Consider the following 13,332-nt stretch of genomic DNA (forward strand, 5'->3'; position numbering starts at 1 on the left):
GAGGGAGAAAAGGGGGAATGAGGGGAAGGAAAAAGAAGGTATAGAAGGAAAAGACATTGATGAAAGGAAGGAAAAGGAGAGAGAATGGAGGAAGAAAACGGGAGGAGGGGATGGGAATGCGTATGGGAGGGAGAAAAGGGGGAAGGAAAAGAGGGTATAGAAGGAAAAGACATTGATGAAGGGAAGGAAAATGAGGGAGAATGAAGGAAGAAAACGGGAAGAGGGGATGAAGGGTGGAGTAGGAGGGATAGATGGGGAAATTAGAGAAAGAGGGGAAGATTGGAAGGTAATGAAGGAGAATGAAGGAAAAGATAAGGGAAAAGAGGGAGAGAAAAGGAGAAAAAGATGAGAGAAGGGAAAATACAAGAAAAGATGGGAAAGGGAGAGTGAGGGAAACATATGAAAAAAAAAGAGAGGGAAAATGAAGGGAAGGAAAATAGGGAAATGAGGAGAAAGATGAGAGAAAGAGAAGGGAATGAGGAGTAGAAATGGAGGGGAAAAAACGGGGAAAAAAAGGGATGATATGGGAGGAAAAAAGGCAAAAGGGGAATAAAAGGAGGAAAAGACGGGGAACAAAGGGGAAATAATAGGAAAAGGAAGAGGAAAAGAGGGAAAACAGAAAGAAAATAAAGAAAAGCAAGGAAAATTGAGGGAAGAGAGAGAGGAAAAGACGGGGAACAAAGGGGAAATAATAGGAAAAGGGAGGAAGAGAGGGAGGAAGAGAAGAGAGAAGTGGAAGGAAGAGAGGGAGACATCGTCATTCATTCACCCCCAATGATTAACACACACACACACACACACACACACACACACGTACACACACACACAACTGCGGATTAGTCTCATTCCGACACTCCAGACATGTTATTCTCCCTCACATATTGCGCAGTCAAAAACCTTCGCCATTATTTTTTTTTTTCTGTCGCAGGTGTTGGCTCAATTGAGGACACCATAAAAGTGCAAAAAAAAAAAAAAAAAAAAAAACTGCGCTGCTCCGGCAAATATATTCCGAAACAGAGACTTACCCTGAATCGTCTAGAGTGGAGTTTTTTAAAGAAAGTATTTTAATTAAGGGGGATGAGTAGGAGGAATTTGACCTAAATCGTCCACAGTGGAATTTTTAGAGAAAGTGTCTTTTTGGGGGGATGAGTAAGAGGAACTTGACCTGATTCGTCCACAGTGGAAATTAAGAAAGATTAAGCAAGAGTTCAGCTTTAGTGACAGATGTGGCAGTTGGAATCATCAGGAATAATTAGAGGTGAAGATGAAAAAAAAAAAAAATGTTGGAGATATTTTATTGTCTAGATTTCAGAAGTCTGCTATTTTTTACTTGTTTGTTATCACTCTCGTCATAAAACACACACACACACACACACACACACACACACACACGCACGCACGCACACACACACACACAAACCATCCCTTCTCTTCCTTACCCTTTCCGCCCTTTCTTTACCCCGCCTTCCTTACCCATCACCCTTCCTTAACTTCTTCTACCCTTCTTCACCCTCAAAACCTCACCCTTCACCCTTCTTCTACCCTTTCTTCACCCTCAAAGCCTCACCCGTCACCCTTCCCACCCTTCTTCTACCCTTTCTTCACCCTCAAAGCCTCACCCGTCACCCTTCCCACCCTTCTTCTACCCTTTCTTCACCCTCAAAACCTCACCCGTCACCCTTCCCACCCTTCTTCTACCCTTTCTTCACCCTCAAAGCCTCACCCGTCACCCTTCCCACCCTTCTTCTACCCTTTCTTCACCCTCAAAGCCTCACCCGTCACCCTTCCCACCCTTCTTCCACTCTTTCTTTACCCCTCAAAACCTCACCCGTCACCCTTCCCACCCTTCTTCTACCCTTCTTCACCCTCAAAACCTCACCCACCACCCTTCCTTAATTAACTTTCCCCCCCTTCTTCTTCCCTCCCCCCCTCTTCCCCAACACCCATGACCCTCTCTTCATCTAACCTGACGCCGAAGGTTGTCTGCATGAGCGTGACGATGCCGCTGACGAAGATGATGGTAGAGGCGATGAGGCCGCGCGCAGGGTCCGTGGCAGCCATGCACATGAGGGGCGTGAGCAGGTACGGGATGCTCACCGTCGACTCCACCATCATGAGGAAGTGCTGAGGAGGAGGAGGAGGAGGAGGAGGAGGAGGTGAGTAACGGCGAGGACATTGCCAAGACATATAAGACAATGACACGAGAATAATAAAGAAAATAAAGACAGGGATGAAAAAAATAAAGGAAAACCAGAACATATTGAAGGAAAAGAGGAAAATTAGGAGGAGGAGGAGGAGGAGGAGGAGTAACGATGAGGACATTGCCAAGACACATAAGACAATGACACGAGAATAATAAAGAAAATAGAGACAGGGATGGAAAAAATAAAGGAAAACCAGAACATATTGAAGGAAAAGAGGAAAATTAGGAGGAGGAGGAGGAGGAGGAGGTGAGTAACGGCGAGGACATTGCCAAGACACATAAGACAATGACACGAGAATAATAAAGAAAATAAAGACAGGGATGAAAAAAATAAAGCAAAGCCAGAATATATTGAAGGAAAAGAGGAAAAGAAGAAGGAGGAGGAGGAGGAGGAGGAGGAGGAGGAGGAGGTGAGTAACGGCGAGGACATTGGCAAGACATATAAGACAATGACACGAGAATAATAAAGAAAATAAAGACAGGGATGAAAAAATAAAGCAAAACCAGAACACATTGAAGGAAAAGAGGAAAATTAGGAGGAGGACGAAGAGGAGGAGGAGGAAGAGGAGGAACGTGAGAGCGAGAACATTAGAAGTAGTACACATCAACTAAAGACACGAAGATAAAAAAAATAAAAAAATAAAGTAAAACCAAATCGTCTAAATAAAAAAAAGGAAAAAAATAGTAAGAAGAAAGGATGATGATGATGATGATGAAGATGATGATGACGATGATGATAATGATAATGAGATGAGAAAGAGCATTGCAAGAACATTTAAAGGACACATACATTTTAAATATACACGAGGAAATAAAACCAAAACATATTAACTAAAAGAGAAGGAAATAATTATAGTAGAAGGAGAAGGATGATGAAGACGGGAAGAGGAGGAGTAAGGGCTGGGGGGAGGAGGAGGAGGAAGAGGAGGAGGAGAACATAAGAACATAAGAACGGGAGTCTGCAAGAGGCCTGTTGGCTATACAAGGCAGCTCCTGTACTCTCAACCCCACCTTACCTCACCATCCATGACTTTATCCAACCTTTTCTTGAATGTATCTATGGTATTGGCACCCACAACATGACTACCAAGCCTGCTCTATTTATCCACCACTCTACTGGTAAACCAATTCTTGCCCATGTCTTTGTTGAATCTGAGTTTATCTAACTTAAAACCATTGCTACGTGTTTTACCTGGTTCTTTTGCAGCCAGAACCCTATTGACATCCCCTTTATTGAATTCCTTCATCCATTTATAGACTTCGATCAAGTCTCCTCGCAACCTTCGCCTTTCTAGAGAGTGTAGATTTAATTGTTTCAGTCTGTCTTCATTAGGCAAGTTTCTCACCCCCTGAATCATCTTTGTCATCTTCCTCTGTACAGATTCTAACATCTTGATATCCAGTCTATAGTAGGGGGACCAGAACTGAACCGCATAATCGAGGTGAGGTCTAACTAGTGCTATGTAAGTAAAGTTTGAGGATGACTTCAGCGCTCCTATTGCTTACGCTCCTCGAAATGAGACCAAGTGGAGGTAGAGTCGGGTGGAGGAGGAGAAGGAGGTGGTGTGCGTGTAATTGCGTCACGTTACGGTCTACTTGAAGCAAACATCCACCATTACAGCACATTAAATCATTATCTCACATTACATTAGTCCCTTACCATTGTATCTAATTTTTTTTACAACAAAGGAGACAGCTCAAGGGCACACAAAAAAGGAAACAATAATAAAAAAAAGCCCGCTACTCGCTGCTCCTAAAAAATAATCCAAAGAGGTGGCCGAAGGAAAGGTCAATTTCGGGAGGAGGTGTCCTGATACCCTCCTCTTGAAAGAGTTCAAGTCGTAGGCAGGAGGAAATACAGATGAAGGAAGATTGTTCCAGACTTTACCAGCGTGAGGGATGAAAAAGTGAAGATGCAGGTTAACTCTTGCATAAGGGGTTTGGACAGTATAGGGATGGGAATGAGTAGAAAATCGTGTGCAGCGGGACCGCGATAGAAGATGGAAAGAGAGGCAACATGGCGGCGGAATTTAAGAGGTAGAAGACTATCAGTAGGAGGAGGAGAGCTGTTTAGTTTCCTGGTGCTACTTCCACATGTATCCTTAGTTGTATAATCACACTCTGTCCTGCCTGGGGGTTGGGATGGCATGTTCCTCCCTTCTCCTTTGTTGTTTACTTGCAACACTAAACTATCAATCAGTATACTTGAAACTCCGTCAACTGCACTTTGCACCGTGTTTAGTGTTATATATTCAAGCAGGAGTATGACAATGCACTTCTTTCAGCATTTCAATAACTCGCTGGCCACAAAAAAAACTGATTATCATTCCCAAGGTCACGCGTTTGTTGCCCCCTCGCCCTTCCTCACCATCGCCGCCCGTATCCACCAAACATTCACTAAGGGAAGTCATCATTTAAGTCTCTATACTAAGGGCCGAACTCTAAGGGTCATATTCTGCAACATTTCGGCGCCCCGGCTCACATATTGGACAAGGCGTTCGAAGGAGTTTTGAGCATTTCCAGGGGTAGTTCTATGACCCTGGCGGTAGTTCGACACTTATTTTGTGCTACCATGAACCCAAAGAACACTCACTAGAACATGCCTGATCTCTTCGGCCTCTGGACATGGATGGCGTGAGGGGCGGAGGCGTCTGGAAACAGCTACCTTAACCTTGCGGCGCCCGGCACACCTTCACAAGGCTGTCGTGGGAGCTGAGGCAGGCTCGGGTTTAAGTGCATAATTTTGTACTCGAGTCCAAGTACGGGTACAATACGATATCACGAGAACAAGTACAAGTCCAGTTACTTAACTGTACTACAGCTGAACTCGAGTTCCAGTGCGAGTATTTTTGTATTGTACTCGAGGCCAAGTACGAATTATTTTTACTGATTTAACTTCCAAGATTTTTTCTGTTTTTCTGCTTTCGGCAAGTGTCAAACTGCCAACCCCTCCTTGCCCCGAGGGTGCCACCTCACCCCAGGCCCCAGCCCACCTGGCCTCCCCATGACCCAAGCTTAACACACACCTTTGTTAAGCCCACACCCACCCTGCCTTCACCTCCACCCAGGCAGGTCGTCACACACCACACCAGACACACGTTTGCGTATTTCGGTTGTGTTCGAAAGTAATTATAAAATAATCGAGTGCATGGGGTCCGAGTACAGGTACAAGTAGCAGTACTAAGGTAGTTTTTACAAGTACAAGTACATTATATTGTGTAGGTATGTACAAGTACAAGTACGAGTACATGCACTTAGACCCAAGCCTGTTCTGAACACGTCCACGGGGGAGTGTTTTGTGACCTTGGTGATATACTCAGTTTGCTGAACTCATGCGGCCTTGAGTCAGCTGCCTCCCTCCAGGTGGCCAGAGGCGGGCACGTAGGCTTACTAGCTGATCGTTCATTAAAGTTTCCAATGATAAGGGAAACACCTCCCTCTCACCTCGCCATGATTAAGAGATTTCCAAGACTCGAATCTTTCTGAAAACGTTTTTAGAGACTTCTCACCTGTTTCTACAAAGAGTAACAAACGAAAACATGCATCATAGGGAGGAGAGATTGAGAGGAAGCCACTGTGTTAATTCTGAGAAGCAACCGAATTCGCTGTGAGTGCCGAGCGTGGCCTTGGGCGTGTCGGACAAGAGGAAAGGAATGTGCTCCTCCTTATCCAAACCCACCTTCCTCCCTTCCTCCTCCTCCTCCCTCTCCCTTCACCTTCCTCCTCCTCCTCCCTCTCCCTTCACCTTCCTCCTCCTCCTCCCTCTCCCTTCACCTTCCTCCTCCTCCTCCCTATCCCCTCCTCGATCAAGTCTACACTCTCACGACCTCCCCCACCCCAAGGAGCCGTGACCTGTGACGCAGCAATGGCCTGGGGGAGATAACGGGCCTGGGAGAGTACCTAAAATACCTTCATGGTGGGGAGGAGAATAGATTGGGGAGGTGATTGAAGTTGGGGGAAGAATAGAGCACGGGGAGAGATGGATGGAGAAAATATATGCAAGTAAAAGTGGAAGAGAAAGGTGGAAAGAATAAAGATCAAATAGAGAGGTGGAAGAAGGAATTGAGGAGTAGGAAATAGGTGGTAAGGTGGAGAATAGAGGTGGAACTGGAAGGTGGAAGGATAGTTGAGGGGAGGAAGGAGTAAGATAGGCTGGGAAAGGGAGGAGGAGGGGAGGGGGAGGAGGAAGAAAGGTAGGGTGGGGAGGAGGATGAGATGAGAGGGAGGAGGAAGAAAGGTAGGGTGGGGAGGAAGAGGGAAAGGAGGAAGATGAGATGAGAGGGAGGAGGAAGAAAGGTAGGGTGGGGAGGAAGAGGGAAAGGAGGAAGATGAGATGAGAGGGAGGAGGAAGAAAGGTAGGGTGGGGAGGAGGAGGGAAAGTAGGAAGATGAGATGAGGGGGAGGAGGAAGAAAGGTGGGAGGAGGAGGAAGAGGAGGAAGACGTTGGGAAAGGCTGAGGTAATAATAGTGTTAAAATGCCAATGACTTGTTCAAGGATAGGAGGAAGAGGAAGAAGAAGAGAAGGAGGAGGAAGAGGAGGAGGAGGAGGATGGGGGAGGGAAGGTCACAGTTCCTGGAAGAGTGAAGGTGGAGAAACGAAGAAGAGGAAGATAGGACAAAGAGATAGACAGACAGACAGATATAGATAGATAGATAAACAGATTATAGAGATAGAAATAAAGAATAAAAATAGAGAACACAAGAAATGAGGAAGAGGGATAAAGCAAGAAACGACCGAATAGAGGAGGAAGAGGAGAGAGAAGAAGAAGGAAGAAAAAGAAAGACAGATGAAGGAAAAGAAATAAAAATCATCGGTATGTAAATTATGGAGCAGGAAGAGGAAGAAGAAGAAGGAATAAAAAAAGCAGGATGTGGAGCGCAATTACCCACAGATGAAAGAAGTAGGTCAGTGAAGCGACACAAACAAACAAACAAACAAACAAAAGTACACTAGGTAGGGCCGGAAAAGAAGAAACATTACATAATCTTCAACGGACGTGACCTTGATGCAGCCCAGACGAAGACCCAGAGAATTTACGTGGAAACATGCGATAGAGCGAAAGAGGACTTTGGAGTGGTACAGGGAAAAGAAAGCCCCGCAGTGTGTCAGCTGGTATGATGGAAGCCTGGGTGGTGATCTCTTCCAAGCTCGAGCGCAGTGTATGAATGTGAATGCAAGAAATTATAGGTGGTCTGAGCCCCGCAGCAGTGTGTCAGATGTGTGACAGGGGTGTGGATGAAACTGTCGGACATGTGGTGTGGGAGGTACCGGAGAGAAAGGACGGAGATGATGAGGGTGGCACTGATGGGCTGGGATGTGAATGGGAGGATTGCAAGAACGGAGAGGGAATGGATGCTGCTGCTGCTGGGACTGAGTGATGAAGCAAATGAGAGAAATATAGAAGCCATGAAGAGTTTTTTGGAAAAGATGTGGTCTGTAAGGAATAGGGAATAGGATGATTTGTAATGGATACTGCTTGTTTTGTTTTATTTTTACGGGTTGTGCCGATATGAAGGCCTGACTCTCCAACGGGTCACCTGCACAGCAATAGCAGGAACAAGAGTTTACAAAAGTTCAGTAATTTCCATCCCTAAAGCGGTACTGATCGGTAGGCTCTTCACTTTTCACTGTTTTTATTTTTTTTATTTTGGGGTTCTCGTTTCTCACTCTGACCCTGCTCCTGAAACTCCCATCTGGCCCTCGTTTCGGAAAGGTTGCCCGCTCTTGCCCTAAACAGACCTCAACAAACCAACTCCTCCGAAAGATTAAAAAAATTACCCCAACAACCCAGCCCAAGCAACCCAAATTTCACAAAACATGCAACCTCATAACCAATCCCAGCAAAGCAACCCCAACAAAGGTATAACTGGGTGCTTACGTTATACCTGCGCTTAGCTTCGGTGCTCATCTCTGTTACCTGTCCCCTTAAACCCAACAAACCGACCCTTCTAAACCAACCCCAGCAATCCCCAAACCCCACCGAAGTACACACTCCAAAAACTATCGTTACACATTCAGCACGATACAAACTGACACCAAGGACGAAGCCATTGAGAACGGGCTACTCATGTTGGTATCACTGCGTGTGTTGGGTGTGGGTTTACTTGCATGAACCAGGTGAGCGGGACTCGTAAATGATGCAGTAGAATTTGAGCTGGCACAGTAACGCTTCATGAAATATACAGGTGGAGTCTTAGTCGAAATTAATTGATCTGTGTTGTATGTAGCTATAATATTGTAGTGTTTGAGGTGAAGAAATTATGCTTTAACACCTCACACACAAGGGAAGAGTTAAAATTTCGTCCATTTAGGAGACAATATGATAAACAACTTGCGGTGATGAGTCACTCTGGATTCAGATATCAGAGTGAATCCCACTGACTGACATACGGCTCCACTGAGCCTAGGAGGTTACATAAAACTTAGCTAATCCTTATGATAGATTAATTCTCTAATAATTCTCGTTGAGTCATTATACCAACATGTTAGACAAATTAACTCCTGCATGCAAGCTATTTAATAAATTACTCTTCGCCAGAGACGGCTAATTTCGGAAATTCAAAACGACCGCGCCAAATTCCTTACTTGTCAACTTAAAAAGCGCGCAAAGTTCCTACTTTTTATTAGGCAATGAGGCAGCACAAGAGAGAAAAGTAGCCCAGGAGTAGATTTAAACAACCTGTAGAAGTCCACGCTACTCTGTTTAAATTTTATCTTTCTTACTAGCAATGATTTTAGCGTTGCAATTTGAAGCTGTTTTTTTGAGATGCCCACAACATGTTCATGAAAGAAAAGACACGTTCAGTGGAAGCATTAGTCCCAGGATGGAACATTATGAACTGAACTATATCTAACATGCGTTGATGGTTGTTTTTGTCTTTGACATGGGAGAATACTTTTACCCACCACTGTTACGTATATCATATGAGCATTATTGTTTAAGAATTTGTGAATATAAAGATTAAACAAGTGGGACTCAAATCACTCCGTTAATATTATAGTGATATCTGGTATCTAAGTGTCTCCCTTCCTCTCTATCCCTGTCCTGCTCCCCCAGCAGAGCTGAGGTGGTGGGGGTGATCGCACTCTTACCAACCCTGCCGAGATTACCGGGTTGCTCAGTGTGAAATTCGTCGGACCCCACTGTAACGATAGTTTTTTGTGTGTGTACCTTTAAACCAACCCTCCAACAAAGAATACGCTCCACGAATCAACCTCAACAAACCAACCCAAGTAACTTAAACCCAAAAACAACGCCAGTAACATAAAACCCCTCAACATAAACCTAACAAACAGACTCCAATAGCACCCCCCCCAGAAAAAAAAAAGTCATTACCCTCTAAAAAGCATGAACCACCCCCAACACAATCTTCATAAACCCCTTACCAAACACCTCTTCCAACATAAACCCAACAAACAGACCCCCATTAAAAACCCATAAAACCCAAAAATAGCCCCTACCTCCCTAAAAAAAACACGAACCAACCCCAACACAGTCCCCGTTAGGTTAGATTAGGTTTTAACATCCCCTAACCCCCCTTGACAACCCCTTCACGAAAGACCCCTTACCGAACGACCCCTTCACGAAAGACTCCTTCACGAAAGACCCCTTCACAAACTGCCCCTTCACGAACGATCCCTTCACGAACGACCCCTTCAAACTCACCTGCAGGCCCAGAGCTAAGCAGATGTACCATGGGGGGTTGTCTTCAATGGAGTAGAGAAGGCGGGCATGAGTGGGCTCTTCGACTAAAGCCTCTCTGGACTTTGCTACCTCGGTCTTCCTCGGTCTGCCTACTCCTTCGCCTTCCTCGACTGTCTCCACGCTGCCCTTCATTTCCTCCACGCCCTCCATCTGTTGGGGAGAGAAGAAGGAGGTTAGTTGAGGGAGTGGAGGAAGGATGTAGGTTAGAGGGGAGGAGGGGGAGGAGGAGGTTATAGTTGGAAGAGGAGGAGGAGAAACAGTAGAGGGAGGAGGGGTTAGAAAGTGTGCAGTAGTAGTAGTAGTAGTAGTAGTAGTAGTAGGAGGAGGAGGAGGAGGAGGGGATGTAAAAATATAAATAGGAAAAATAACGAGAAGAAGAAGAAGAAGAAGAAGACAATGATGGATGAAAAAAGAAGATAATAATAACGATGATAACAGCGAAGAAGAAAAAATAACAAGGCAAGGATGAAGAAAAGGAGGAGGAGGAGGAGGAGAATGAATAATAACAAGAAAACAAGAACAAGAAGAAGAACGGTGCGACAGACAGACAGACAGACAGACACACACACACACACACACACACACACACACACACACACACGCAAATAATGAAAGACCAACAATGCCTTCCACTGACGTCACATTGCACACAGTTACATGATAGTTTACACACACACACACACACACACACACACACACACACACACACACACGCGCACACACACACACACACACACGCGCACACGAAAGGAATGATGAAGCAAATAGTAAAGCGATAAAAAAGATAGATAGATAAATAGTAAGAGAGAGAGAGAGAGAGAGAGAGAGAGAGAGAGAGAGAGAGAGAGAGAGAGAGAGAGAGAGAGAGAGAGAGAGAGAGAGAGAGAGAGAGAGAGAGAGAGACATGTACGGCAAATGGCCTTGACGTAACCATTGACTTCCTACACACACACACACACACACACACACACACACACACACACACACACACTTACCTCAAAGGACGTGATATGCATTTCTTCTCTTTTTTTGTTTTAACTGTTACGTTCTATATAATTTTCCTCGTTCACTTATAATGATAGAAAGAAGATGGGAAGGTTGGAGAGAAAATGGGAAGAACTGAAGGAAAATAGGACGAAATGGAAAGAGAAGAAGGAGAGAAAGTTGGATGAATAGAATGAGAATAGGAAAAAATGGAAAGAAAACGAGATGGGAAGAGGATGAGAAAATGGGAGGAAGATTAGGAAGAAAACGCGGTGAATTACCACCTAGAGGCTTCCTAGAGAGAGAGAGAGAGAGAGAGAGAGAGAGAGAGAGAGAGAGAGAGAGAATTACCTAATCCTCCCTGCCGTTAGCTCAATCGTCCTTCACTTCTTCACGGAAGCATGAACGCACATATCGAGGGGGGAAAAAATGCACACACAAAAAATGTACACGATATAACTTACTGGAACTTACGCACACGAACCACGTACACAAACAAACAAACAAACAAAGTACGTAGTGTGACCGTAGAGAAAAAACGAAAAAAAAAAATTGAACTGTATATAACTAATTGATTATAAGAGTGAAAGGTTAAGTTTTAGTGACACAAGATTAAAAAAGAAAATTCCGTGACCAATTAACAAAAGAAGGTGAGATCCAGGTAAGAAAAAGCAATTACACACCTTTGACGTAACACACAGGTAAGGTAAGGTAAGGTAAGGTCAGGTGAGATGAGGTAAGGTGAAGTGAGGTAAGGTCATGTAAGGTAACGTAAGGTAAGGTAAGGTAAGATTTGGTAAGGTGAGATTAGGTAAGGTCAGGCAAGGCAAGGCAAGGTGACCCCCCAAAAAATCACTCACCAAACAAAACTAATAAAAATAACAGCGAGTCATCAATCAACTCGTTCACCTGTCAAACACCTGTGTACAAAATGGCATCAAACCCCATCACAGTGCGTACAGATTGGCAAGAACACCGACTATACCCGAAAACTTCAAAATTACAGGTGATAAAATGTGATTAACAGGTAGGTTCAAGCGGCCCCAGGTAACACTTTCTACTTAACGGCCAGGTGTGAGCAGGTAACGTGAGAAAGTGAAAGAGGGAAGGAAAGTGATTAAGTGTGAAAGGGAAAGTGATGGAGGGAGGAAAGGATGGAAGTAGAGGAAGGAGATGGAGATTGATGAAGAAGCGAAAGAGAATAGGAAGTGGAGGAGATGAGAAAGTGGAAGAGGAGAGAAGATGAAAGGAGATAGGAGGGGAAGAGAGATCAAAAAGTAGGAAGTGGAGGAAGAAGAATATGGAGATTGATGAAGAAACGAAAGAAAATAGGAAATAGTGGAGATGAGAAAGTGGAAGAGGAGAGAAGATGAAAGTAGATAGTCGGAGAAGAGATAAAAAAGTAGGAAGTGGAGGAAGAAGATGGAGGAGAAGCGAAAGAGAGTGGAAACTGGAGTAAATGAGAAGGTGGAGGAGAGATGGATGAAAAAACGAAATGAAAGTAGGAAGTGGAGGAGAAAGGTGAAATAGAAAGGTGGAAAGAACAAAGATCAAATAGAGAGTTGAAGGAAGGAATTGAGGAGGAAGGAAGAGGCGGAAAGGTGGATAATAGAGATGAAAAACACTACGAGGTGGAGGAATGGAAAAAAGTGGAGAGAGGAAGCGAAGAAACCAAACTAAAGAAGGTGGAGGAAGGAGAAAGAAGAATAAGTAAGGTGGAGGAGGAGCGAAGTGGAAGAATGATGAAGAAGAAAACAAAAAAGAGATAAAATTACCGAAGTGGAGGTATGTGGACAATCTGGAAGAAGTGGAAGAGGAGGAGGAAACCAAAACAAGAAGTGGAACAACGATGGAAGATAAAAAGACGAAATGAAATGACGAAGTGGAATAAGTGAAAAAGTGGAAGAGTGGAGGAAGAGGTCAAACTATAAGATGGAAGAGCGAAGTGGAAGAATGATGGAGAATAAAATGAAGAAGAGGAGAAAAAAAGGTGGAGGAGAGGTAAGAGGGCGAGGTGGAGAGGACTGAACTGTCAGATGGAGGGCTGGTGGAAGGAAAGGTGGTGGTGGTGGTGGTGGTGGAGAGGAGAGTGGAATGCGTGGACCTCTCCGTCCGAAGGTCCAGGAGACACTGACTGACTGAGGTTGAGGTATCGCGTGACCGTCAGGAGAGTCCACACACACACACACACACACACACACACACACACACACACACACATACACACACACACCTGTTGCCACATATCTTAATTCCTCTTTATTCGTTCTATATTCACCTTGATTTATTCTTTTCCACCTCCTTCTCTTCCTTTTCTTTTTTCCTCTTCTTCCTTTTTTTTTTTTGTTCTCCTTCTTCTTCTTCCTCGTTATTGTCTTCTTCATATCTACATTTTGATTAATTCTCCTCCACCTCCTCCTCTTCCTCCTCTTCTTCTTC

General features: G+C 44.4%; 1 protein-coding gene across 3 annotated transcripts in view; it reads right to left on the reverse strand.

Moving 5' to 3' along the window:
- Positions 1 to 13,332, reverse strand: part of LOC126986254 (solute carrier family 23 member 1-like) — a 51,487-nt gene that overhangs the window by 18,497 nt on the left and 19,658 nt on the right. The window contains exons 1-3 of one of the 3 annotated variants that reach the window (XM_050842232.1): positions 11,577 to 13,034; positions 9,871 to 10,059; positions 1,967 to 2,124 (exon numbers count right to left, since the gene is read on the reverse strand). In XM_050842232.1, the coding sequence (XP_050698189.1) occupies positions 1,967 to 2,124; positions 9,871 to 10,059 (347 nt within the window). In that variant the 5' untranslated portion in view covers positions 11,577 to 13,034. Of the gene's footprint in view, positions 1 to 1,966; positions 2,125 to 9,870; positions 10,060 to 10,904; positions 13,035 to 13,332 lie in introns of those variants that run through there. The other 2 variants (XM_050842230.1, XM_050842231.1) reach the window with 2 other exon arrangements.

This window comes from Eriocheir sinensis, chromosome 61 (genome assembly GCF_024679095.1).
Source record: "Eriocheir sinensis breed Jianghai 21 chromosome 61, ASM2467909v1, whole genome shotgun sequence".
NCBI classification, from domain to species: domain Eukaryota; kingdom Metazoa; phylum Arthropoda; class Malacostraca; order Decapoda; family Varunidae; genus Eriocheir; species Eriocheir sinensis.